The sequence below is a fragment of the Oncorhynchus masou genome, chromosome 22 (assembly GCF_036934945.1).
Source record: "Oncorhynchus masou masou isolate Uvic2021 chromosome 22, UVic_Omas_1.1, whole genome shotgun sequence".
NCBI lineage: Eukaryota > Metazoa > Chordata > Actinopteri > Salmoniformes > Salmonidae > Oncorhynchus > Oncorhynchus masou.
The window spans coordinates 9,062,015-9,089,815 of NC_088233.1; the positions used below are offsets into that span (position 1 = coordinate 9,062,015).

General features: G+C 50.0%; 1 protein-coding gene across 1 annotated transcript in view; it reads right to left on the reverse strand.

The window, feature by feature from the left end:
* Nucleotides 1-27,801, reverse strand: part of LOC135508968 (FYVE, RhoGEF and PH domain-containing protein 6-like) — a 36,498-nt gene that overhangs the window by 5,426 nt on the left and 3,271 nt on the right. Inside the window, exons 2-14 of the mRNA XM_064929215.1 lie at nt 25,447-27,801; nt 21,617-21,743; nt 17,885-17,983; nt 14,131-14,282; nt 12,908-13,064; nt 12,516-12,603; nt 10,103-10,153; nt 9,796-9,854; nt 9,628-9,699; nt 6,289-6,357; nt 2,833-2,916; nt 2,559-2,638; nt 9-111 (exon numbers count right to left, since the gene is read on the reverse strand). The exon at nt 25,447-27,801 is cut by the window's right edge and continues 61 nt beyond it. Of these exons, the coding sequence (XP_064785287.1) occupies nt 9-111; nt 2,559-2,638; nt 2,833-2,916; nt 6,289-6,357; nt 9,628-9,699; nt 9,796-9,854; nt 10,103-10,153; nt 12,516-12,603; nt 12,908-13,064; nt 14,131-14,282; nt 17,885-17,983; nt 21,617-21,743; nt 25,447-27,801 (3,496 nt within the window). The remainder of the gene's footprint in view (nt 1-8; nt 112-2,558; nt 2,639-2,832; nt 2,917-6,288; nt 6,358-9,627; nt 9,700-9,795; nt 9,855-10,102; nt 10,154-12,515; nt 12,604-12,907; nt 13,065-14,130; nt 14,283-17,884; nt 17,984-21,616; nt 21,744-25,446) is intronic.

Genomic DNA, 27,801 nt, shown 5'->3' on the forward strand with positions numbered 1-27,801 from the left:
GTCACTACCTCCTCCAGAGTCTTGCTGGAGATGAAGGAAATCTTCTTCCTGGTGTAGTCATTGATCGCTGTGGAGATGGCCTCCAGCCAATCATCTCTCTCAACCGCAGAACTACAGTCGAAGAAGACAGGAAGTGTCAGACTACTGCTGAACCTGACATTAAATTATTGTTTAATGCAAGATTAAATAGACGGGTAAGACTTTACTAGGCCAGCAGGTTTAATGTATTATTATGTAGTTACAATTATTTAAAATAATTGTTGTAATTAGGACTGTGGTGGTCACGAAATTTCGTCAGCCAGTGATTGTCAAGCAAATAACTCTCGGTGTCACGGTAATTTACCTTTAATTAACATAAACACATTTAGCAACTCCTGGCTTCCGCACATATACTTTTTTTAAAATGATTATAGGCTAATAAATCCATGTAATATAGCCTACACCTTCACAATAAATCCATTATTTTAGGCAAGTCTAAAGAAGCATTATATGAAGAAAATGTAGTCTATTTCAGCAAAAAATAATAGCATACTCTGAGTTGTCCTAATGTTAGGTCCCGATGTGGCTATGTCAAATGGCTGTGGGCTACACTAGTTCATTGAGCAGACAAGATTAGCTTATAATTTATAATATTTTATAGTATGAAGAATACAACTGAATAAAGCTGAATAAAATAGAAAGCATATTTTCTCCAAACGATTTGAGGGAGTGCGCACATGCTGCTATTCTGTGTTGAGCGGTTAGTTTAGTTGCTCTACAAACGTTGGCCTATATGTTTTGATTTTTAATACGTTGAAGTCATGAGCTCTGCGTAGTTTTTTTGCGCAGGCTGTACACACGCCAATAGTCTTTCATTCACAATTTGACAAGTACTTAATAATGTGCCCTTCTCCCCGTGTGTGCTGCGCAATCTGAAACGTCTCTCACTCACACCGCTCTCCGTCACGTGATCGGGTCTGTTTTATGCAATGTGGCTGACTCAACAGATTGGAACGTTTAGAATAACATGTTGATAAACTATTAGGCTATTATTTCACATTATACGGGCAGCAATGCGCATATGGTTGAGCTATAAATTTAGCGGGAAAAACACCATTTTCAAAAGTGACCGCAAATGCAATTATGCATGTAATGCTTTTATTATAAAAGGTGCCATTTTTATGGTGAAAATTATCTTCCCTAAACTTGAAACTCACCCACTGCTTATAAATACAAGTTCGGCTCTACACCCATTGTAAAGCGGATTAATGTGCTTAATTTTAAGAAGTTATTTGGCCACTTTAGGTGTGATTACAAACCTTATTAAAATATGGGCTCGGGCTACCTGAAGTGTGCGACTGTATTTCGAAGGTATTGTTTCTTATGATGGGCATCATTCACAACTGATAATACATCATTCACACGTGATAGTATATCATTCACACATGATAGGCTAATATTGTCACCCATCAGACTATTCTTAATTTAATCTATATCATTCACAAGTGATAATACATCATTCACACGTGATAGGCTAATATTGTCACCCATCAGACTATTCTTAATTTAATCTATATCATTCACACGTGATAGGCTAATATTGTCACCCATCAGACTATTCTTAATTTAATCTTGTCTTAAAATATACAAAATCATATATGTGTGACATTTGTTTTGAATTAGAATGGACCATTATCATGCACCTGTATTGAAACAGGGGCAGCAGGGAAAAATACCTGTCATCTATGCACTTAAATAACAAATGGAGGATGTTTTTCCAGTGCTTTATTTTCATGCCAGCCAGGTAGGCTATACTCCTGTTGTAAATATAAGCATGGTGGTAAATATTAGGAAAGCTGAGAAATAAATGTAGTAGACCTACCCTATAGAAAGCTGATGGGATCCTCCTCTTTTTAATAGAGGCCATCACTCTGTTTTCTCACGCAATTGCATAGCCTATAGAAATGTTGCGCAACATGAGCTCATGGGCTCTCATGAAGTGCTTGATTAGATTTTCGAAAACATTTGCATTGATGTCATTGTGATTAGGAGGACAATAGAGTGCTGAGTATAAGGCAGTTAGCAAGTTTGGTAGACGACTAATGACCAGCAGTATCAGAGCTTAGAGACTAAAGGGTCATGTGCCCTAGTCATAAGAATGTATGAACCCTGTTATAATGTCTTATAATAATCTCATACCGACCCTGACTAAATGCCGCCAGCCATGTTCAATAATCCCTTTTATAAGAGATTATATAGCTTCATACATGCTTAGAAATCAGTATTATAACCTGGGTGGCTCGAGCCCTGAATGCTGATTGGCTGACAGGGAGTGTATGACAAAACATTTATTTTGACTGCTCTAATTACGTTGATAACCAGTTTATAATAGCAATAAGGCACCTCGGGGGGTTTGTGATATATGGCCAATATACCACGGCTAGGGGCTGTGTCCAGGCACTCCGCGTTGCATCGTACCTAAGAACAGCCCTTGGCCGTGGTATAAACCACACTCCCTCAGGCCTTATTGCTTAAATATGAAGCGTTACAACTTGCTCTATATTGTGACCGGTTCTCACCTGCCAGAGAGTATGAAGGAGCGTTCCACACTCTCAATGGTCAGCTCATTCTGAAAGGCTTCTTGGCTGGGCTTGCTGACCTGCAATTACATTCATTTTTAACATAACTATTACAAGCTCTCTTATCAGAGAAATAACATAGTTTTGTTGTGGAACATTTAAAACTATAAACTCATCTGAAATTTATCTATACTGCTTTATGTGGCTCTGGCCAGAATTAGTGCACAATATAGGGAATAGGGTACAATTTCAGACGCAGTTGATGAGCTCTCACCTTCATCCCAGTCAGAGACAGCATGTTGTTGAGTTTGAACTGGCCAGATTGAACTGGTGTGGTGTACAGCAACGTGTCGTTGAACTGGTTAAAAAAAAACATGTATTCACTGGAATTGCTCGAGTCACCAACACCCGAGAGTTTAAAGGTTTATTAGTCGTCTGGTCAGGATAAACATGGTATACGGCGTCCACCGTGCAGGTTCCTCACATGCAGGTTCCTCACATGCAGGTTCCTCACATGCAGGTTCCTCACATGCAGGTTCCTCACATGCAGGTTCCTCACATGCAGGTTCCTCACATGCAGGTTCCTCACATGCAGGTTCCTCACATGCAGGTTCCTTACATGCCCTTGGCTTCCGTGCTCACATGCAGGTTCCTTACATGCCCTAGGCTTCCGTGCTCACATGCAGGTTCCTTACATGCCCTAGGCTTCCGTGCTCACATGCAGGTTCCTTACATGCAGGTTCCTTACATGCCCTAGGCTTCCGTGCTCACATGCAGGTTCCTTACATGCAGGTTCCTTCTCAACAATGCCACAACAATAAGAACCAATAAAATATAAGAATGTAAATTAAATGTCTCAGTAGAATATATATATTTTTGCATAAGTATAATACAGGAAAGCACAGTTTATAGTCCAATATTTACACGTCCTTTGGAGAAGTGGGGATTGGGGGGAGTGGGGGGGGGTGGTGGTAGTGTTTAAATTGTGCAGTATTTAGCAATAATAATAACAATAATAAGAGTCTGGAAGCAGCAGTTGTGATGTGTGTGTAGCTTGAATTTCACTGAGTGTACATAGACACCTTCCATGACATACACTGCTGTCGGAAAGTATTCAGACCCCTTCTACATTATTTTTACAGCCTTTATGTTCCTCATCAATACATTTTTGCTAATTTATTAAAATAAAATAAAAACTGAAATATCACATTTGCATAAGTATTCAGACCCTTTACTCAGTACTTTGTTGAAGCACCTTTGGCAGCAATTACAGACTCAAAGTCTTCTTTGGTATGACGCTACAAGCTTGACACACCTGTATTTGGGGAGTTTCTTCTTCTCTGCAAATCCTCTCAAGCTCTGTCAGGTTGGATGGGGAGCGTTGCTGCACAGCTATTTTCAGGTCTCTCCAGAGATGTTCTATCGAGTTAAAGTCCGGGCTCTGGCTGGGCCACTAAAGAACATTCAGAGACTTGTCCTGAAGCTACTCCTGCGTTGTCTTGGCTGTGAGCTTAGGGTCGTTGTCCTGTTGGAAGGTGAACCGTCGGCACAGTGTGAGGTCCTGAGCACTCTGGGGCAGGCTTTCATCAAGGATCTCTATGTACAAGGCTCCTTTCAGCTTAGCCTCAATCTGACTAGTCTCCCTGTCCCTGCCACTGAAAAACATCCCCACAGCATGATGCTGCCACCACCATGCTTCACCGTAGGGATGGTGCCAGGTTTCCTCCAGGCGTGATGCTTGGCATTCAGGCCAAAGAGTTCAACCTTGGTTTCATCAGACCAGAGAATCTTTAGGTGCCTTTTGGCAAACTCCAAGTGGGCTGTCATGTGCCTTTTACTGAGGAGTGCCTTCCGTCTAGCCACTCTACCCCAAAGGTCTGATCGGTGGAGTGCTGCAGAGATGGCTGTCCTTCTGGAAGGTTCTCCCATCTCCACAGAGGAACTCTAGAGCTCTGTCAGAGTGACCATCGGCTTCTTGGTCACTCACCTCCCTGACCAAGGCCCTTCTCCCCCGATTGCTCAGTTTGGCCAGTCAGCCAGCTCTGATGTGTCTTGGTGGTTCAAAACTTTTTCCATTTAAGAATGATGGAGGCCACTGTGTTCTTGGGGACCTTCAATGCTGCTCAATTTACTCTGACATGCACTGTCAACTATGGGATGTTATATAGACAGGTGTGTGCCTTTCCAAATCATGTCCACTCAATTGAAATTACCACAGGTGGACTCCAATCAAGTCGTAAAAACATCAAGGATGATCCATGGAAACAGGATGCACCTGAGCTCAATTTTGAGTCTCATAGCAAAGGGTCTCAATACTTATATAAATTTGCAAATATAAATTCGCACACATTTCTAAAAACCTGTTTTCGCTTTGTCATTATGGGGTATTGTGGGGTATTGGGGTATTGTGATGTCATGATGGGATATTGTGATGTCATTATGGGATATTGTGATGTCATTATGGGGTATTGTGATGTCATTATGGGGTATTGTGATGTCATTATGGGGTATTGTGATGTCATTATGGGGTATTGTGTGTAGATTGCTGAAAAAAATCTATTTTATCAATTTTAGAATAAGGCTGTAACGTAACAAAATGTGGAAAAGTCAAGGGGTCTGAATACTTTCCAACGGTACTGTAGACTGACCAGGTGAATCCAGGTGAAAGCTATGATCCCTTATTGATGTAACTTGTAAAAGCATCTTCAAATCAGTGTAGATGGGGAGGAAACGAGTTACAAATCCTTCTTTAAGTCTTGAGTCATGGATTGTGTATGTGCGCCATTCAAAGGGGGAACGGGCAAGACAAAAGTGAGGTGCCTTTGAATGGGGTACAGTATGGTAGGAGATGCCAGGCCCACCGGTAGGAGATGCCAGGCCCACCGGTAGGAGATGCCAGGCCCACCGGTAGGAGATGCCAGGCCCACCGGTAGGAGATGCCAGGCCCACCGGTAGGAGATGCCAGGCCCACCGGTAGGAGATGCCAGGCCCACCGGTAGGAGAGGCCAGGCCCACCGGTAGGAGATGCCAGGCCCACCGGTAGGAGATGCCAGGCGCACCGGTAGGAGATGCCAGGCGCACAGGTAGGAGATGCCAGGCGCACCTGTGTTAAGAACTGCAAAACCGCTGGCTTTTTCACACAACAGTTTCCTGTGTGTATCAAGAATGGTCCACCACCCAAAGAACATCCAGCCAACTTGACACAACTATGGGAAGCATTGGAGTCAACATGGGCCAGCATCCCTGTGGAACGCTTTCAACACCTTGTAGAGTCTATGCCCCCGGTGAATTGAGGCTTTTCTGATGGCAAAAGGGGAGGTGTTCCTAATGTTTGGTATACTCAGTGTGTGTGTGTGGTGTAGTGTGTGTATATGTGTGTGTGTTAGTGAGTGCATGCGTGCTAAGGTTGTGTAGAGTCAGAGCAGGTGGTCAGTGCAGTTCAAGTGTTCAGTAGTCTGATGGCTTGTAGATAGAAACTGTCTCTGAGCCTGTTGGTATCAGACTTACGGCTGAGGGAAGATGGGGTGGAGGTGCTAAGAGAGACTTTTCTTCCCACACTGCTGACGACTTCCCACACTGGCGGGGGGGGGCTATGATCAGATCTCATGATCCGATACATGTTTTGGGTGAAAGGAAGGAGACACAGCTGGGTAGTGTTCAGTAGGGACGAATCAGAAGGCACTATCAGGACGAGTCACAGTAAGAAAGGCTAATTTTGTTTCCTACTCACCAGGAAGAACATCCTGGGCTGCATGACTTTCCTGGAGAGCTTCATCAGAACACCCTCTTTCAGGAACACCTGGAACACACCACACATCAGACATTTAACTCTTTCAGTAACACACCACACATCAGACACCAGTGATTTAACTCTTTAGAAGCCAATCCATAATCAAGGAAAAACCCAAACTCCTATCAGTGAGCCAGGGAGGTCCCTGTGGATACCCACCCTCCCAGGGAGGTCCCTGCGGATACCCACCCTCCCAGGGAGGTCCCTGCTGATACCCACCCTCCCAGGGAGGTCCCTGCTGATACCCACCCTCCCAGGGAGGTCCCTGCTGATACCCACCCTCCCAGGGAGGTCCCTGTGGATACCCACCCTCCCAGGGAGGTCCCTGCTGATACCCACCCTCCCAGGGAGGTCCCTGTGGATACCCACCCTCCCAGGGAGGTCCCTGCTGATACCCACCCTCCCAGGGAGGTCCCTGCGGATACCCACCCTCCCAGGGAGGTCCCTGCTGATACCCACCCTCCCAGGGAGGTCCCTGCAGATACCCACCCTCCCAGGGAGGTCCCTGCTGATACCCACCCTCCCAGGGAGGTCCCTGCGGATACCCACCCTCCCAGGGAGGTCCCTGCGGATACCCACCCTCCCAGGGAGGTCCCTGTGGATACCCACCCTCCCAGGGAGGTCCCTGCTGATACCCACCCTCCCAGGGAGGTCCCTGCGGGTACACACCCTCCCAGGGAGGTCCCTGCTGATACCCACCCTCCCAGGGAGGTCCCTGTGGATACCCACCCTCCCAGGGAGGTCCCTACGGGTACCCACCCTCCCAGGGAGGTCCCTGCGGATACCCACCCTCCCAGGGAGGTCCCTGCTGATACCCACCCTCCCAGGGAGGTCCCTGCTGATACCCACCCTCCCAGGGAGGTCCCTACGGATACCCACCCTCCCAGGGAGGTCCCTGCTGATACCCACCCTCCCAGGGAGGTCCCTGCGGATACCCACCCTCCCAGGGAGGTCCCTGCTGATACCCACCCTCCCAGGGAGGTCCCTGCTGATACCCACCCTCCCAGGGAGGTCCCTGCGGATACCCACCCTCCCAGGGAGGTCCCTACGGGTACCCACCCTCCCAGGGAGGTCCCTGCGGATACCCACCCTCCCAGGGAGGTCCCTGCTGATACCCACCCTCCCAGGGAGGTCCCTGCTGATACCCACCCTCCCAGGGAGGTCCCTGCTGATACCCACCCTCCCAGGGAGGTCCCTGCGGATACCCACAATCCCAGGGAGGTCCCTGCTGATACCCACCCTCCCAGGGAGGTCCCTGCTGATACCCACCCTCCCAGGGAGGTCCCTGCTGATACCCACCCTCCCAGGGAGGTCCCTGCGGATACCCACCCTCCCAGGGAGGTCCCTGCGGATACCCACCCTCCCAGGGAGGTCCCTGCGGATACCCACCCTCCCAGGGAGGTCCCTGCGGATACCCACCCTCCCAGGGAGGTCCCTGCTGATACCCACCCTCCCAGGGAGGTCCCTGCGGATACCCACCCTCCCAGGGAGGTCCCTACGGGTACCCACCCTCCCAGGGAGGTCCCTGCTGATACCCACCCTCCCAGGGAGGTCCCTGCTGATACCCACCCTCCCAGGGAGGTCCCTGCGGATACCCACCCTCCCAGGGAGGTCCCTGCTGATACCCACCCTCCCAGGGAGGTCCCTGCTGATACCCACCCTCCCAGGGAGGTCCCTGCGGATACCCACCCTCCCAGGGAGGTCCCTACGGGTACCCACCCTCCCAGGGAGGTCCCTGCGGATACCCACCCTCCCAGGGAGGTCCCTGCTGATACCCACCCTCCCAGGGAGGTCCCTGCTGATACCCACCCTCCCAGGGAGGTCCCTGCTGATACCCACCCTCCCAGGGAGGTCCCTGCGGATACCCACAATCCCAGGGAGGTCCCTGCTGATACCCACCCTCCCAGGGAGGTCCCTGCTGATACCCACCCTCCCAGGGAGGTCCCTGCTGATACCCACCCTCCCAGGGAGGTCCCTGCGGATACCCACCCTCCCAGGGAGGTCCCTGCGGATACCCACCCTCCCAGGGAGGTCCCTGCGGATACCCACCCTCCCAGGGAGGTCCCTGCGGATACCCACCCTCCCAGGGAGGTCCCTGCTGATACCCACCCTCCCAGGGAGGTCCCTGCGGATACCCACCCTCCCAGGGAGGTCCCTACGGGTACCCACCCTCCCAGGGAGGTCCCTGCTGATACCCACCCTCCCAGGGAGGTCCCTGCTGATACCCACCCTCCCAGGGAGGTCCCTGCGGATACCCACCCTCCCAGGGAGGTCCCTACGGGTACCCACCCTCCCAGGGAGGTCCCTGCTGATACCCACCCTCCCAGGGAGGTCCCTGCGGATACCCACCCTCCCAGGGAGGTCCCTACGGGTACCCACCCTCCCAGGGAGGTCCCTGCTGATACCCACCCTCCCAGGGAGGTCCCTGCGGATACCCACCCTCCCAGGGAGGTCCCTGCGGATACCCACCCTCCCAGGGAGGTCCCTGCTGATACCCACCCTCCCAGGGAGGTCCCTGCGGATACCCACCCTCCCAGGGAGGTCCCTGCGGATACCCACCCTCCCAGGGAGGTCCCTGCTGATACCCACCCTCCCAGGGAGGTCCCTGCGGATACCCACCCTCCCAGGGAGGTCCCTGCTGATACCCACCCTCCCAGGGAGGTCCCTACGGATACCCACCCTCCCAGGGAGGTCCCTACGGGTACCCACCCTCCCAGGGAGGTCCCTGCTGATACCCACCCTCCCAGGGAGGTCCCTGCTGATACCCACCCTCCCAGGGAGGTCCCTGCGGATACCCACCCTCCCAGGGAGGTCCCTGCTGATACCCACCCTCCCAGGGAGGTCCCTGCGGATACCCACCCTCCCAGGGAGGTCCCTGCTGATACCCACCCTCCCAGGGAGGTCCCTGCGGATACCCACCCTCCCAGGGAGGTCCCTGCTGATACCCACCCTCCCAGGGAGGTCCCTGCGGGTACACACCCTCCCAGGGAGGTCCCTGCGGATACCCACCCTCCCAGGGAGGTCCCTGCGGGTACACACCCTCCCAGGGAGGTCCCTGCTGATACCCACCCTCCCAGGGAGGTCCCTGCGGATACCTACTCTCCCAGGGAGGTCCCTGCGGATACCTACCCTCCCAGGGAGGTCCCTGCGGATACCTACCCTCCCAGGGAGGTCCCTGCGGATACCTACCCTCCCAGGGAGGTCCCTGCGGATACCCACCCTCCCAGGGAGCTCCCTGCGGGTACCCACCCTCCCAGGGAGGTCCCTGCGGATACCCACCCTCCCAGGCAGGACGATCTCATGGTGTCCATTCAGACGGCACTGAACCTGAATCAGCTTCTGGAAGTTATCCTGAGAGAAAAGAGGGATAAATAAATAAACGTGAATATTCCACCACAGGTCTGGTCATAAAAGGCAGTGAATTAAAAAGATGATCCTCTCTCTCACCCCTTGTTTCATGATGTCATTGGCATGGTTGGCCACCTCCTTCACGATGCCCAGAGCAGCTGTGGGTGGATATGGAGATACAGGGATGAGGCTACTATTATATTACTAATATAACACATTTAACCCCCCAGACTTCCTGGTTCACTTTCATCTTATTACAGCTACTACGTTTGTCCTGCTCTCTACAATAAATGTTGAGACCCTGTGCTTGTGAGGGGAATGAGTCTCAGAATGATTTTATGCAGAGGACAATCTGCACCATGATACCATGACATCCTTGACCATGATACCAAGTGTTTTGCTGTACCTTGTGTGTCTTTGTAATCTGCCGAGTCTGGAGACAGGTTCTTCAGGTAGTCTGAAATGACACGCCATTTTAGAGAACATAAAAACATACTCTATCCAATGAGGCTACACTAGGAACGGCCAATCGGCAGTTCAATTAGGTCAATACAGGTGCCTTTGTTACTGCGCAGGACAAGTGCCTCGAATTGTATAGGAAATTCCTGTAATGTAATTGGAATGTGCAAATCCTGATATACAACAACCAAAAAGGTGCTTGTGAAATGGAATTATACAAGAGTGACGTGGTGAAAGGCATTTTTTTCACATTAGTCTCGTGCGATGCTAAGCCCTCTGCCACGTTAAAGCTCGTTATGTCATCAAATCAGATATTCGACCGCACTTCAAAATCCAAGTAGTATAGGAGTAGCTGGAAAATTCTCGACATGTTTTGAACGTCTCTGACCAGTAGAGGGCGACGTGACACCATTTTGCTTACTTCACAAATTCGCACAGTTCCCTCAAATAATTTGTATTTATTAAGGATCCCAGCAGCTACTCTTCCTGGGGTCCAGCACCATTAAGGCAGTTATATACCATTTAAAATATTACATGACATTCGATTTCATAACACCTTTCACAACATATTAAGTGTGTTCCCTTAGGCCACTACTCCACCACTACCACACATCTACAACACAAACTCAATATGTACGTGTGTGTGTCTTATTATGTGTATGCGTGTCTGTACCTGTGTGTGTGTGTGTGTGTGTGTGTGTGTGTGTGTGTGTGTGTGTGTGTGTCTCTTCACAGTCCCCCGTTGTTCCATAACGTGTATTTTTATCTGTTTTTAAAATCTGATTCTACTGATGGCATCAGTTACCTGATGTGGAATAGAGTTCCATGTAGTCATGGCTCTATGTAGTACTGTGGAATAGAGTTCCATGTAGTCATGTCTCTATGTAGTACTGTGGAATTAGAGTTCCATGTAGTCATGGCTCTATGTAGTACTGTGGAATAGAGTTCCATGTAGTCACGGCTCTATGTAGTACTGTGCAATATAGTTCCATGTAGTCACGGCTCTATGTAGTACTGTGGAATATAGTTCCATGTAGTCACGGCTCTATGTAGTACTGTGGAATATAGTTCCATGTAGTCAAGGCTCTATGTCGTACTGTGGAATAGAGTTCCATGTAGTCAAGGCTCTATGTAGTACTGTGGAATATAGTTCCATGTAGTCACGGCTCTATGTAGTACTGTGGAATATAGTTCCATGTAGTCAAGGCTCTATGTCGTACTGTGGAATAGAGTTCCATGTAGTCAAGGCTCTATGTAGTACTGTGGAATAGAGTTCCATGTAGTCACGGCTCTATGTAGTACTGTGGAATAGAGTTCCATGTAGTCATGGCTCTATGTAGTACTGTTGAATAGAGTTCCATGTTGTCATGGCTCTATGTAGTACTGTGGAATATAGTTCCATGTAGTCACGGCTCTATGTAGTACTGTGGAATATAGTTCCATGTAGTCACGGCTCTATGTAGTACTGTGGAATAGAGTTCCATGTAGTCACGGCTCTATGTAGTACTGTGCAATATAGTTCCATGTAGTCACGGCTCTATGTAGTACTGTGGAATATAGTTCCATGTAGTCACGGCTCTATGTAGTACTGTGGAATATAGTTCCATGTAGTCAAGGCTCTATGTAGTACTGTGGAATAGAGTTCCATGTAGTCACGGCTCTATGTAGTACTGTGGAATAGAGTTCCATGTAGTCATGGCTCTATGTAGTACTGTTGAATAGAGTTCCATGTTGTCATGGCTCTATGTAGTACTGTGGAATATAGTTCCATGTAGTCACGGCTCTATGTAGTACTGTGGAATATAGTTCCATGTAGTCATGGCTCTATGTAGTACAGTGCGCCTCCCATAGTCTGTTCTGGACTTGGGGACTGTGAAGAGACATCTGGTGGCATGTCTCGTAGGCTATGCATAAGTGTCCAAGCTGTACGCAAGTCGTTTAAAAACAGACATTTCGGTGCATTCAGCATGTCAACACTTCTTACAAAAACAAGTAGTGATGAAGACAATCTCTCCTCCACTTTGAGCCATGAGAGATTTACATTCATATTATTAATGTTAGCTCTCTGTGTACATTCTGAGCCAATTATAAATGTTCCTAAGTCCCTGTTCAGGGGCAGAACGACAGATTTGTACCTTGACAGCTCGGGGATTTGAACTTGCAACCTTTCGGTTACTAGTCGAACGCTCTAACCACTAGGCTACCCTGCCGCCCCATTGGAGGAGTTGTTTACGGTAATTATGTGCAATGATTTAGCAATCTTGTTACATCTCTCTGTGCACATTTGAATAGTAATAGTCTAATCCTGATATTGTCCAGGAACACGGCCCAAAATAGCCACACACCCTGTTGCAGTTTACCTGTGAGCAGCATCTGATACTGAGGGATCCTCTGAACAGGCTTCAGCAGGTAATGCCTCAGAGCCAGACTGGCACAGCGAGGACCAGCCTGAGACGCAGTCAGAAAAACATTATTTACAACACACACTAGCAGTCACAAACATGCACAGACAGAAAGCCAAACACACACACACACACACACACACACACACACACACACACACACACACACACACACACACACACACACACACACACACACACACACACACACACACACACACACACACACACACACACACACACACACACACCACAAACATCAACACCAAGACCCACAAAGAAAGCATATCACAAACAACGCCTTCAAGCAACAACGCACCAAAACGGGTTGATCCAGTGAGACGGTTTACCTCAAATTCCCGCACCACTGCAGCGAAGGCTGGATTCTTCCTGCTATGCTCGTCTAGTAGGGCCACATTCTTGTCAAACTCTCTAATGTATGTGGAATACATCTTCAGATAAGGCCCTTTCTTCACAAAGATGTCAGCTAGACGACCATGTTCATCCCTGATCAATGAAACAAAGGCTCAGACATTGAGAGAGAGATGGAGTCTCTGGTTTATTTCAGGCAGAGCTAATATCACAGGATTGGTGAGAGATGCAACATTTAGCCAGTCAAGCTTAGATTTACCATGTGATTTTGATGTGTGGTTTACCTCAGGACTGATAGTGATTTATTTAGGTGTAATTCCTTCGTCATGATTAATTAAAGGACTGATAGTGATTTATGGTAGGTGTAATTCCTTCGTCATGATTAATTAAATGACTGATAGTGATTTATGGTAGGTGTAATTCCTTCGTCATGATTAATTAAAGGACTGATAGTGATTTATGTAGGTGTAATTCCTTCGTCATGATTAATTAAAGGACTGATAGTGATTTATGGTAGGCGTAATTCCTTCGTCATGATTAATTAAAGGACTGATAGTGATTTATGGTAGGTGTAATTCCTTCGTCATGATTAATTAAAGGACTGATAGTGATTTATGTAGGTGTAATTCCTTCGTCATGATTAATTAAAGGACTGATAATGATTTATGTAGGTGTAATTCCTTCGTCATGATTAATTAAAGGACTGATAGTGATTTATGGTAGGTGTAATTCCTTCGTCATGATTAATTAAAGGACTGATAGTGATTTATGGTAGGTGTAATTCCTTCGTCATGATTAATTAAAGGACTGATAGTGATTTATGGTAGGTGTAATTCCTTCGTCATGATTAATTAAAGGACTGATAGTGATTTATGGTAGGTGTAATTCCTTCGTCATGATTAATTAAAGGGATGTTGATGGAGATCAGTTAGTGGTGGCTCTGGTCATAGGAATTGATTGATTCTATTCATTTGATTCATTCTGAATTACACCCTGTTCACACAGTCAATCCAAGACGAGCCAATCCAAGACGAGCCAATCCAAGACGAGCTGTACTGAGGTGACCTGGTTATGCATGCCCTACAGATATTGGAACCTTTCTGGAAAGGACCATACGAAAACATAACGTCCGTTCCAGCACAGATCGGTTCAGGTTGGCACGGTACTGTGAAAATTACATTGTTCTAAATTAGTACAGTACCACTGGGCGACCCTGTCCTCCAGCTCTCTGAGCAGGTCCTGGTTCAGTTCGTAGAGCTGGGGCAGATAGTACAGGATCTGGTTCAGAATAGCCTCCTCTATAATAGGCTTCCCACTCGGACGAGAAGCCTTCGCCACCGCGTCACGGAAATCCTGTAGGGGGAGAGGGATAGACGGGTCAGAGGGAGAGACAGACAGGCAACACACCACACAGACACAGACACAGACAGCATGAGTCTGTATATCGTGGGTATTCTTTTTAGAGAACACAGAAAAGTGTTCGGCTACAATCCCATCAAACATTCTAAACTGCGAACATTTCAGTTCACTTTAGATCTGAAGGACTTTAGATCCCCCCCACCCCCAGTCCTTAAAGAGTAGAGGGTAGCAGGAGGGGAGGCGAGGATGAGGCACAGCTAGGGCAGCAGTGAAACTGCTTACTACAGATTACAACACATTCCGCACCAGATTGGCTGTCAAGGGGCCCAGGCCCTGTGGCAGGGAGCTCCTGTAGATTGGCTGTAAGGGGCCCAGGCCCTGTGGCAGGGAGCTCCTGTAGATTGGCTGTAAGGGGCCCAGGCCCTGTGGCAGGGAGCTCCTGTAGATTGGCTGTAAGGGGCCCATGCCCTGTGGCAGGGAGCTCCTGTAGATTGGCTGTAAGGGGCCCAGGCCCTGTGGCAGGGAGCTCCTGTAGATTGGCTGTAAGGGGCCCAGGCCCTGTGGCAGGGAGCTCCTGTAGATTGGCTGTAAGGGGCCCATGCCCTGTGGCAGGGAGCTCCTGTAGATTGGCTGTAAGGGGCCCAGGCCCTGTGGCAGGGAGCTCCTGTAGATTGGCTGTAAGGGGCCCATGCCCTGTGGCAGGGAGCTCCTGTAGATTGGCTGTAAGGGGCCCATGCCCTGTGGCAGGGAGCTCCTGTAGATTGGCTGTAAGGGGCCCATGCCCTGTGGCAGGGAGCTCCTGTAGATTGGCTGTAAGGGGCCCATGCCCTGTGGCAGGGAGCTCCTGTAGATTGGCTGTAAGGGGCCCAGGCCCTGTGGCAGGGAGCTCCTGTAGATTGGCTGTAAGGGGCCCAGGCCCTGTGGCAGGGAGCTCCTGTAGATTGGCTGTAAGGGGCCCAGGCCCTGTGGCAGGGAGCTCCTGTAGATTGGCTGTAAGGGGCCCATGCCCTGTGGCAGGGAGCTCCTGTAGATTGGCTGTAAGGGGCCCATGCCCTGTGGCAGGGAGCTCCTGTAGATTGGCTGTAAGGGGCCCATGCCCTGTGGCAGGGAGCTCCTGTAGATTGGCTGTAAGGGGCCCATGCCCTGTGGCAGGGAGCTCCTGTAGATTGGCTGTAAGGGGCCCAGGCCCTGTGGCAGGGAGCTCCTGTAGATTGGCTGTAAGGGGCCCAGGCCCTGTGGCAGGGAGCTCCTGTAGATTGGCTGTAAGGGGCCCAGGCCCTGTGGCAGGGAGCTCCTGTAGATTGGCTGTAAGGGGCCCAGGCCCTGTGGCAGGGAGCTCCTGTAGATTGGCTGTAAGGGGCCCAGGCCCTGTGGCAGGGAGCTCCTGTAGATTGGCTGTAAGGGGCCCATGCCCTGTGGCAGGGAGCTCCTGTAGATTGGCTGTAAGGGGCCCATGCCCTGTGGCAGGGAGCTCCTGTAGATTGGCTGTAAGGGGCCCATGCCCTGTGGCAGGGAGCTCCTGTAGATTGGCTGTAAGGGGCCCAGGCCCTGTGGCAGGGAGCTCCTGTAGATTGGCTGTAAGGGGCCCATGCCCTGTGGCAGGGAGCTCCTGTAGATTGGCTGTAAGGGGCCCATGCCCTGTGGCAGGGAGCTCCTGTAGATTGGCTGTAAGGGGCCCATGCCCTGTGGCAGGGAGCTCCTGTAGATTGGCTGTAAGGGGCCCATGCCCTGTGGCAGGGAGCTCCTGTAGATTGGCTGTAAGGGGCCCAGGCCCTGTGGCAGGGAGCTCCTGTAGCTTACGTCTGCAGTTCACAGTCATAATACACTGCTCATCTTAGATGGGGGGGTGGTTCAAGGTTCAAGTACTGGGGGGGGGTAGGAGGACTGCACAGGACACCCCCATAACAAATCATGGCTCCACCATATGAATAACAATATATTCCCCCCCCCCAACTAATACATGTTTCATTACACTGGACACAAGTGTTGCTGATTTGGTTAAAAAGGTCTGATTGCTGAATCAAACACATGCCTGCAGCATAACTTCCTGTCTCTCCCTCACAGTGTGGTTTCAGAGATAGTGACTCAGTCAGTCATGGTTGATCTGTGGCACAGCCTGCAGCATAAGCCTCTCACTTCATATCCTGTGCAGACCTACCACCCCTTAGTCCTTGGAATGTACTGTATGTGTAAACAACGAGAAAAAATAAACTAGTCTTGTGTAACTAATTTGAAAAATCCCTAGCTGAAACTAGACGTCAGCTATTTTACTATTACAATTTGTTCAGATTTTGGTCTAACCAGAAAATGTGTGGTTAGACCAAAACATACAGTCACTGGGTTCAACAAACACCATTAAGTGACTACAGCTCAGACCAGCTGAGCATGTTCAGACCAGCTGAGCATGTTCAGACCAGCTGAGCATGTTCTGACCAGCTGAGCATGTTCTGACCAGCTGAGCATGTTCTGACCAGCTGAGCATGTTCTGACCAGCTGAGCATGTTCTGACCAGCTGAGCATGTTCTGACCAGCTGAGCATGTTCTGACCAGCTGAGCATGTTCTGACCAGCTGAGCATGTTCTGACCAGCTGAGCATGTTCTGACCAGCTGAGCATGTTCTCTCTCTTTCTCTCGGACCACCGTCAGATCACACCACCGCTGAGAGTCTTCGGGAAACCAACAGAGATGCAAGCCGTGCGGCTGAGAGAAGTGAGGTGTAGGCAAGCCGTGCGGCTGAGAGAAGTGAGGTGTAGGCAAGCCGTGCGGCTGAGAGAAGTGAGGTGTAGGCAAGCCGTGCAGCTGAGAGAAGTGAGGTGTAGGCAAGCCGTGCAGCTGAGAGAAGTGAGGTGTAGGCAAGCCGTGCGGCTGAGAGAAGTGAGGTGTAGGCAAGCCGTGCAGCTGAGAGAAGTGAGGTGTAGGCAAGCCGTGCAGCTGAGAGAAGTGAGGTGTAGGCAAGCCGTGCGGCTGAGAGAAGTGAGGTGTAGGCAAGCCGTGTGGCTGAGAGAAGTGAGGTGTAGGCAAGCCGTGCAGCTGAGAGAAGTGAGGTGTAGGCAAGCCGTGCAGCTGAGAGAAGTGAGGTGTAGGCAAGCCGTGCGGCTGAGAGAAGTGAGGTGTAGGCAAGCCGTGTGGCTGAGAGAAGTGAGGTGTAGGCAAGCCGTGCAGCTGAGAGAAGTGAGGTGTAGGCAAGCCGTGCAGCTGAGAGAAGTGAGGTGTAGGCAAGCCGTGCAGCTGAGAGAAGTGAGGTGTAGGCAAGCCGTGCAGCTGAGAGAAGTGAGGTGTAGGCAAGCCGTGTGGCTGAGAGAAGTGAGGTGTAGGCAAGCCGTGCGGCTGAGAGAAGTGAGGTGTAGTGTACAAAACCCAGAAAGGCCCCGTGTTTTCCTCGTGAAGGGGTGTGCCTCAGTGGTTAGCATAATCAAACACACATGGAGCAGTCTGGAGAACATATGGGACTTCTCACGAGATGAAAACTATACCGTACAGAAAAACACAAACCCACAGGACTGGAGACTAAGACGGCTTCATACAAACAACAACAAAAACTGTGTTGATAGGCTATCAAATATGTAGAGAGAGGGGATAAGTGCCAGAATAATCACCATATGGAGAAGCTTCAGGACGTTGACAAATACATTCTCGGAGCTCATGATCTCTCTGGCGATGTGGACTATCTTGTTCCGCTTGGCACCACTGCCAGCCTGGCACGGACACAGGTACACACACGTCAAATAAATCACGACATTTCACCAAAGTTATTGGTTCAATACTCGTTCAATACTCGCAGGGATCACTGTTACCGTAAGTCAGTTAACATGCGTAGAAACGTCTGCTAAGTGGCCCATTCAGTGTCTCACCTCCCTCTCCTCAGGCTTCTCAGTGTCTCACCTCCCTCTCCTCAGTGTCTCACCTCCCTCTCCTGAGGCTTCTCAGTGTCTAACCTCCCTCTCCTCAGTGTCTAACCTCCCTCTCCTCAGGCTTCTCAGTGTCTAACCTCCCTCTCCTCAGTGTCTAACCTCCCTCTCCTCAGTGTCTCACCTCCCTCTCCTCAGTGTCTCACCTCCCTCTCCTCAGTGTCTCACCTCCCTCTCCTCAGACTTCTCAGTGTCTAACCTCCCTCTCCTCAGTGTCTAACCTCCCTCTCCTCAGGCTTCTCAGTGTCTAACCTCCCTCTCCTCAGTGTCTAACCTCCCTCTCCTCAGGCTTCTCAGTGTCTAACCTCCCTCTCCTCAGGCTTCTCAGTGTCTAACCTCCCTCTCTTCAGTGTCTAACCTCCCTCTCCTCAGGCTTCTCAGTGTCTCACCTCCCTCTCCTCAGGCTTCTCAGTGTCTCACCTCCCTCTCCTCAGGCTTCTCAGTGTCTAACCTCCCTCTCCTCAGGCTTCTCAGTGTCAAACCTCCCTCTCCTCAGGCTTCTCAGTGTCTCACCTCCCTCTCCTCCCTCTCCTCAGTGTCTCTCCTCCCTCTCCTCAGTGTCTCACCTCCCTCTCCTCAGTGTCTCACCTCCCTCTACTCAGTGTCTCACCTCCCTCACCTCAGTGTCTCACCTCCCTCTCCTCAGGCTTCTCAGTGTCTCACCTCCCTCTCCTCAGTGTCTAACCTCCCTCTCCTCAGGCTTCTCAGTGTCAAACCTCCCTCTCCTCAGGCTTCTCAGTGTCTCACCTCCCTCTCCTCCCTCTCCTCAGTGTCTCACCTCCCTCTCCTCAGTGTCTCACCTCCCTCTCCTCAGTGTCACACCTCCCTCTCCTCAGTGTCACACCTCCCTCTCCTCAGTGTCTCACCTCCCTCTCCTCAGTGTCTCACCTCCCTCTCCTCAGTGTCTCACCTCCCTCTCCTCAGTGTCTCACCTCCCTCTCCTCAGTGTCTCACCTCCCTCTCCTCAGGCTTCTCAGTGTCTCACCTCCCTCTCCTCAGGCTTCTCAGTGTCTAACCTCCCTCTCCTCAGTGTCTCACCTCCCACTCCTCAGTGTCTCACCTCCCACTCCTCAGTGTCTCACCTCCCACTCCTCAGTGTCTCACCTCCCACTCCTCAGTGTCTCACCTCCCACTCCTCAGTGTCTCACCTCCCACTCCTCAGTGTCTCACCTCCCTCTTCTCAGTGTCTCACCTCCCTCTTCTCAGTGTCTCACCTCCCTCTCAACAGTGTCTCACCTCCCTCTCAACAGTGTCTCACCTCCCTCTCGACAGTGTCTCACCTCCCTCTCCTCAGTGTCTCACCTCCCTCTCCTCAGTGTCTCACCTCCCGCTCCTCAGTGTCTCACCTCCCTCTCCTCAGTGTCTCACCTCCCTCTCCTCAGTGTCTCACCTCCCTCTCCTCAGTGTCTCACCTCCCTCTCCTCAGTGTCTCAACTCCCTCTCCTTAGTGAGTGTCACACCTCCCTCTCCTCAGTGTCTCACCTCCCTCTCCTCAGTGTCTCACCTCCCTCTCCTCAGTGTCTCACCTCCCTCTCCTCAGTGTCTCACCTCCCTCTCCTCAGTGTCTCACCTCCCTCTCCTCAGTGTCTCACCTCCCTCTCCTCAGTGTCTCACCTCCCTCTCCTCAGTGTCTCACCTCCCTCTCCTCAGTGTCTCCACTCCCTCTCCTCAGTGTCTCACCTCCCTCTCCTCAGGCTTCTCAGTGTCTCACCTCCCTCTTCTCAGTGTCTCACCTCCCTCTCCTCAGGCTTCTCAGTGTCAAACCTCCCTCTCCTCAGGCTTCTCAGTGTCTCATCTCCCTTTCCTCAGGCTTCTCAGTGTCTCACCTCCCTCTCCTCAGTGTCTCACCTCCCTCTCCTCAGTGTCTCACCTCCCTCTCCTCAGGCTTCTCAGTGTCTCACCTCCCTCTCCTCAGTGTCTCACCTCCCTCTCCTCAGTGTCTCACCTCCCTCTCCTCAGTGTCTCACCTCCCTCTCCACAGTGTCTCACCTCCCTCTCCACAGTGTCTCACCTCCCTCTCCACAGTGTCTCACCTCCCTCTCCTCAGGCTTCTCAGTGTCTCACCTCCCTCTCCTCAGTGTCTCACCTCCCTCTCCTCAGTGTCTCACCTCCCTCTCCACAGTGTCTCACCTCCCTCTCCACAGTGTCTCACCTCCCTCTCCACAGTGTCTCACCTCCCTCTCCACAGTGTCTCACCTCCCTCTCCTCAGGCTTCTCAGTGTCTCACCTCCCTCTCCTCAGTGTCTCACCTCCCTCTCCACAGTGTCTCACCTCCCTCTCCACAGTGTCTCACCTCCCTCTCCACAGTGTCTCACCTCCCTCTCCACAGTGTCTCACCTCCCTCTCCTCAGTGTCTCACCTCCCTCTCCACAGTGTCTCACCTCCCTCTCCACAGTGTCTCACCTCCCTCTCCACAGTGTCTCACCTCCCTCTCCTCAGTGTCTCACCTCCCTCTCCTCAGTGTCTCACCTCCCTCTCCTCAGTGTCTCACCTCCCTCTCCTCAGTGTCTCACCTCCCTCTCCTCAGTGTCTCACCTCCCTCTCCTCAGTGTCTCACCTCCCTCTCCTCAGTGTCTCACCTCCCTCTCCTCAGTGTCTCACCTCCCTCTCCTCAGTGTCTCACCTCCCTCTCCTCAGGCTTCTCAGTGTCTCACCTCCCTCTCCTCAGTGTCTCACCTCCCTCTCCTCAGGCTTCTCAGTGTCTCACCTCCCTCTCCTCAGTGTCTCACCTCCCTCTCCTCAGTGTCTCACCTCCCTCTCCTCAGTGTCTCACCTCCCTCTCCTCAGTGTCTCACCTCCCTCTCCTCAGTGTCTCACCTCCCTCTCCACAGTGTCTCACCTCCCTCTCCTCAGTGTCTCACCTCCCTCTCCACAGTGTCTCACCTCCCTCTCCTCAGTGTCTCACCTCCCTCTCCACAGTGTCTCACCTCCCTCTCCACAGTGTCTCACCTCCCTCTCCTCAGTGTCTCACCTCCCTCTCCTCAGTGTCTCACCTCCCTCTCCTCAGGCTTCTCAGTGTCTCACCTCCCTCTCCTCAGTGTCTCACCTCCCTCTCCTCAGTGTCTCACCTCCCTCTCCACAGTGTCTCACCTCCCTCTCCACAGTGTCTCACCTCCCTCTCCACAGTGTCTCACCTCCCTCTCCACAGTGTCTCACCTCCCTCTCCACAGTGTCTCACCTCCCTCTCCACAGTGTCTCACCTCCCTCTCCACAGTGTCTCACCTCCCTCTCCACAGTGTCTCACCTCCCTCTCCTCAGTGTCACACCTCCCTCTCCTCAGTGTCACACCTCCCTCTCCTCAGTGTCTCACCTCCCTCTCCTCAGTGTCTCACCTCCCTCTCCTCAGTGTCTCACCTCCCTCTCCTCAGTGTCTCACCTCCCTCTCCTCAGTGTCTCACCTCCCTCTCCTCAGTGTCTCACCTCCCTCTCCTCAGGCTTCTCAGGTTCTCCTTTGCTAGAGGAGGAACTCTCATCATCCTCTTCATCTGAACTCTGAACCATGATGTCTTCATCCGACTGACCTTCATCATCCTCATCTATAGAACTCCTGTTGGAACAAGAGATGATCAGTAGGAACAGACACACACACCTGCAGAGACATCCTGGAACTCACAGTCTCACACCTATGGGAAAGAAGAGGTGGGAAGACAGAGTGTAGCCTTAAAGTGTATAAATGTGAAAGAGGGAGAGAAGGGAACTGGGGAGGTGATGTGAGTAACAAAGTGAGATTAGTAAAATGCCTGAGTATGGATATAATTTATCATGGAGGGGGTCTTTTTAACTGAAGAATCATCATAATGTCCAGTAGTTTTCCACCATGTCCTGCAGTGACCACACAGTACACACATTAAATAGAGACTGACCAGGGACAACACATTTCACTATTCAATCCTTCACACACACAACATAAAAGATCAAGACAAAAAGCAATGCCTTGGGTCAGCTGAGGGGGTTTGGCGAGATGCCACCTCTGCTGCCAACCCAAACATAACAAAGGACTGTTCCAAACCAGTCACTGCTCCCTACTCCTAGCTGCTTGAACTAGGAAATGAAAGGTTTGGATAGGTGTAAGCCACAGGTCAACCCAAACATTAGAAAGCCCCGCTTCCAAACCGGTAACTCTACCCTAATCCTAACCCCTAGCAAAAGGCTAGGCAGAACTCTTGATAGGATTTGTTTAGAACTGGGCCACAGCAAATGGCTACCTGATGTAGTCTCCTTCTCTATGAATACTCCTTCTCTATGAATACTCCTTCTCTATGAATACTCCTTCTCTATGAATACTCCTTCTCTATGAATACTCCTTCTCTATGAATACTCCTTCTCTATGAATACTCCTTCTCTATGAATACTCCTTCTCTATGAATACTCCTTCTCTATGAATACTCCTTCTCTATGAATACTCCTTCTCTATGAATACTCCTTCTCTATGAATACTCCTTCTCTATGAATACTCCTTCTCTATGAATACTCCTTCTCTATGAATACTCCTTCTCTATGAATACTCCTTCTCTATGAATACTCCTTCTCTATGAATACTCCTTCTCTATGAATACTCCTTCTCTATGAATACTCCTTCTCTATGAATACTCCTTCTCTATGAATACTCCTTCTCTATGAATACTCCTTCTCTATGAATACTCCTTCTCTATGAATACTCCTTCTCTATGAATACTCCTTCTCTATGAATACTCCTTCTCTATGAATACTCCTTCTCTATGAATACTCCTTCTCTATGAATACCCTGTTTACAGTAGAGATGCCTCTATGGCTGTTTTGTGGAAGTGAGCAGCACTGACTTAAACACTGAGCCATTGGTTCAAGGCACAGAACACAGTAAACATTTTTCAAACGCCAACTGATTTTTAGTCAGACCATTTTCAGTGCCGGTCGTACCGATGACACTGACACCATACCTTTAAAGTCTGCACAGAATAGACCTAGACGGTAAAATGGCCACAACAAACCTCTAAAAGAGCGAGACAGAGATGCAAGACTATAGTCTCTAAGTAACTGTCACAAAAATGTAAATGTACTGAAATGTTGCTTATGTTTCTGAGGGAAGGGTCATCAAACAAACGTCCCTCATTACACTGAACTCAGCTGCAGCTGGATATTTTGGTGAATCTCTGAAAGATGTGTCACTCCCCAACATGCTTCAGTGCCAATCTAGTGCCAGCTCACCAGACTGGAGTTTCCATTAACACTACATACTAAGCATACTTCCCCTTAGTCTGTCATGACTCAGAATCACTCCGACAAAGCCCTGCTTTTCAGGTGATATTTTTCACCTGAAGACTTTGATTTATTGAGAATACTATACGAGCCCCCCCCCCCACCCCCTTTTGTATGGAACTACTTTTCATGAGACATACAAGAATGTATATAGTCTGTTGTTTTGCTGTTGTTTAATTTCTTTAACCTACCTATTGTTCACCTAATACCTTTTTTTGCACTATTGGTTAGAGCCTGTAAGTAAGCATTTCACTGTAAGGTCTACTACACCTGTTGTATTCAGCATTTCACTGTAAGGTCTACTACACCTGTTGTAGTCAGCATTTCACTGTAAGGTCTACTACACCTGTTGTATTCAGCATTTCACTGTAAGGTCTACTACACCTGTTGTAGTCAGCATTTCACTGTAAGGTCTACTACACCTGTTGTATTCAGCATTTCACTGTAAGGTCTACTACACCTGTTGTATTCAGCATTTCACTGTAAGGTCTACTACACCTGTTGTATTCAGCATTTCACTGTAAGGTCTACTACACCTGTTGTATTCGGCATTTCACTGTAAGGTCTACTACACCTGTTGTAGTCAGCATTTCACTGTAAGGTCTACCTACACCTGTTGTATTCAGCATTTCACTGTAAGGTCTACCTACACCTGTTGTATTCAGCATTTCACTGTAAGGTCTACTACACCTGTTGTATTCAGCATTTCACTGTAAGGTCTACCTACACCTGTTGTATTCAGCATTTCACTGTAAGGTCTACTACACCTGTTGTATTCAGCATTTCACTGTAAGGTCTACCTACACCTGTTGTATTCAGCATTTCACTGTAAGGTCTACTACACCTGTTGTATTCAGCATTTCACTGTAAGGTCTACTACACCGGTTGTATTCAGCATTTCACTGTAAGGTCCAACACTACACCTGTCGTATTCAGCATTTCACTGTAAGGTCCAACACTACACCTGTTGTATTCAGCATTTCACTGTAAGGTCTACTACACCTGTTGTAGTCGGCATTTCACTGTAAGGTCTACTACACCTGCTGTATTCAGCATTTCACTGTAAGGTCTACTACACCTGTTGTATTCAGCATTTCACTGTAAGGTCTACTACACCTGTTGTATTCAGAATTTCACTGTAAGGTCTACTACACCTGTTGTATTCAGCATTTCACTGTAAGGTCTACTACACCTGTTGTATTCAGCATTTCACTGTAAGGTCTACTACACCTGTTGTATTCAGCATTTCACTGTAAGGTCTACTACACCTGTTGTATTCAGCATTTCACTGTAACGTCTACTACACCTGTTGTATTCAGCATTTCACTGTAAGGTCTACTACACCTGTTGTATTCAGCATTTCACTGTAAGGTCTACTACACCTGTTGTATTCAGCATTTCACTGTAAGGTCTACACCTGTTGTATTCGGCGCACGTGACAAATAAACATTGATTTGATTAACCACCAACCTATGAAAGTCAGTCAGTACCAGTCTGTCTCCCAGGCAACAAGAAGAATGAATACCTCTCAGTGCTGCTGAGACAGAACCAGTCAGTACCAGTCTGTCTCCCCAGGCAACAAGAAGAATGAATACCTCTCAGTGCTGCTGAGACAGAACCAGTCAGTACCAGTCTGTCTCCCCAGGCAACAAGAAGAATTAATACCTCTCAGTGCTGCTGAGACAGAACCAGTCAGTACCAGTCTGTCTCCCCAGGCAACAAGAAGAATGAATACCTCTCAGTGCTGCTGAGACAGAACCAGTCAGTACCAGTCTGTCTCCCCAGGCAACAAGAAGAATGAATACCTCTCAGTGCTGCTGAGACAGAACCAGTCAGTACCAGTCTGTCTCCCCAGGCAACAAGAAGAATGAATACCTCTCAGTGCTGCTGAGACAGAACCAGTCAGTACCAGTCTGTCTCCCCAGGCAACAAGAAGAATGAATACCTCTCAGTGCTGCTGAGACAGAACCAGTCAGTACCAGTCTGTCTCCCCAGGCAACAAGAAGAATGAATACCTCTCAGTGCTGCTGTGCTGGTCCAGTTGTTGTTCACTGCGTCTCTTCAGGGGATGGTATGGCTCCTGTTCCTCATAGATATCGGCATCCTCATACAGGTGGTTGTGGCACTCCGACTGGTCCGGTGGTGTACCCCCCCCCAGCTCGCTCCCCCGTAATCCCAGTCCAACAGGCTGGATAAAATACTCAGGTATGGCCTCGTAATAGGGAACGTTTTCATACTCCACAGCCTGCTCCGCTCCAGGGTAGTGGATCTCATCCCCGTCCACGCTCTGCTCCGCCCCAACCCCAATCACCCCCAGCTGGGGACAGGAGAACTTGCGGGCATCCCCCACCCGAATGCCCAGGCGTTCCTGAACACAGACGCCACGGTCTTGGAATACATCATCCGCATATTGTTCTGCCTCAGCTGCAGTGCTGTCTAGAGACTGGCCTCCCTTAGCTAGCAGCTTGGGCAGCCTCTTGACAGAGAGTTTCAGATGGAGAAGCCTCCGGAAAGAGTTTGGTTTCTGTCCCTCAGAGGGGGTCAGGTCGGCAGAGGAGAAGGACTTGGCCTTCTGTTTCCCCCGGCTGGAGCGAGACGGCTTGGACGGTGACAGCGTTACATCTGTTGGCCGGCTGCCCTTTGTCTGTGTGTTGTCTGTGCTTCTCTTACGGGACACAGGAGACACCAGCGTCTGAAAGATTCTGTTCCTTTTTGGTTTATCCTCTCCTGGGGTTGCAGGGAGCTTTCTCATAGCTTTCGTGGCCTCGGTGAGGGCACCTCCATCATCGTCACTATCGGAAGTCTTTCGTTCCTCCACTTCTCTCTCTTCTGACAGTTCATTCTTCAGTACCCACGCTGCTGGGGAGCTGCATCTCTGCAGTTTCTTGGGGAAGTCGGCCATCTTGTTTTGAGCACTCGCGTTTTCTTTGTAACTCCCAGTGGTTATTAAGGTGAGGGGAAAGTGGCAATTGGAGCTGAGCTCCAGCTGGTTGGAAAGACTGGTTGCGAGAGGATGACAACTAATCTTATCATTGATCTCCTCCTCTTCATTCCTCCCTTCCTCCTCCTCCTCGTCCTTGTCCACTGAACACTCCAGTTCATAGACACTGTCATCCACCCATCTCAGCTCTTCCTCCTCTACATCCTGAGGGAGGTGCAGACAGGAAGAGGAGGGGAGGAGGTGCAGAAGGGAGGAGGTGGGGAAGAGTTGCTGAGAGGAGGCGGCAGAGGAGGTCGGTGCTTCTCTCGCAGGTTCAGAAAGAAAGGCTTCCTTTCTGGGAGGGGGAGCAGGAACAGGTGGCGGGCCGGGTGTCCTGGAGGATGGGAGACCCTCCCAGCTATCATTTGTACTGGCAGGACTTTCTGGGATGTTGTGTGCCTGAGTAGCAGGTGCGTTGACAGACAGAGATGGGCTGCTTTTCCTCTCCAGTGACACCTTTCTGACAGTCATTTCCCCCCCTTGCCTCCCGTCCTCTGGGACTTCCTGTCCAACCAGAACAGACTTCCTGGGTTTCCGTGGTACGGGGACAGGGAGGGGCTTCCTAGGGGCAGCTGGGTTCTGTTTGGATGTGCCAGTGTCTCTGCCAATCCCTGTGGAGCTGGTGGGATCTTCCTGTTCTCCGTGACCAATGGCATTAGAGGAGGTGGTGACAACGTTACCGTTGGCTTCATTGCTATGCGTCTGAGGAAGAGGGCGCTTTATGTCAGGGCGTGACGATGGCGTCACAATGTCTGAGTTGAGGTTCTGTTTCGGGTTTGAGAGGTGGTTACTGGTGGACAGCAACACAACCTGCACGCAATTGTCTGGTAGAGCGTTGTTGACTGCTTTCCTCTTGTTGTTGTTGACCCCTTTGTTCTCTCCAGATCGAGATCTGAGAACAGGCTTTATTCTAGATTCCTCCGTTTTGCAATTGTTATGCAATGTTTTCAAGTCTTTAGGAATTGTGTTAATCACTGTATCCGTTGTGATACTGTTCCCAACACACAGACAGTTCTTCTGGCGACACAGACAGATAGGAATAATATAATCCCAATCAGGTATTGTATTCCTGGACTTCAGAAGACCTACACTTGTAGACATATCTGATGGTCTCTGAGAATAAGTCTGATGGTGATGGACAGTCTTTGAGGAAAGAGGTTTGTACTCCATAGCGGCGGTGAGGCATGGTTTGGGTAGGCATGGTGGTTTGGACTCCACAGAAGTGGTGAGGAATGGTTTGGGTAGGCATGGTGGTTTGGACTCCACAGAAGTAGTGAGGAATGGTTTGGGTAGGCATGGTGGTTTAGGGGCCAGAGCTGGTTTAACCATCTTTGGTGTACAGAGGGAAGCCTGAAAAAGGCCATCTCTTTTGGGGGTCAAGGAGGGGGAG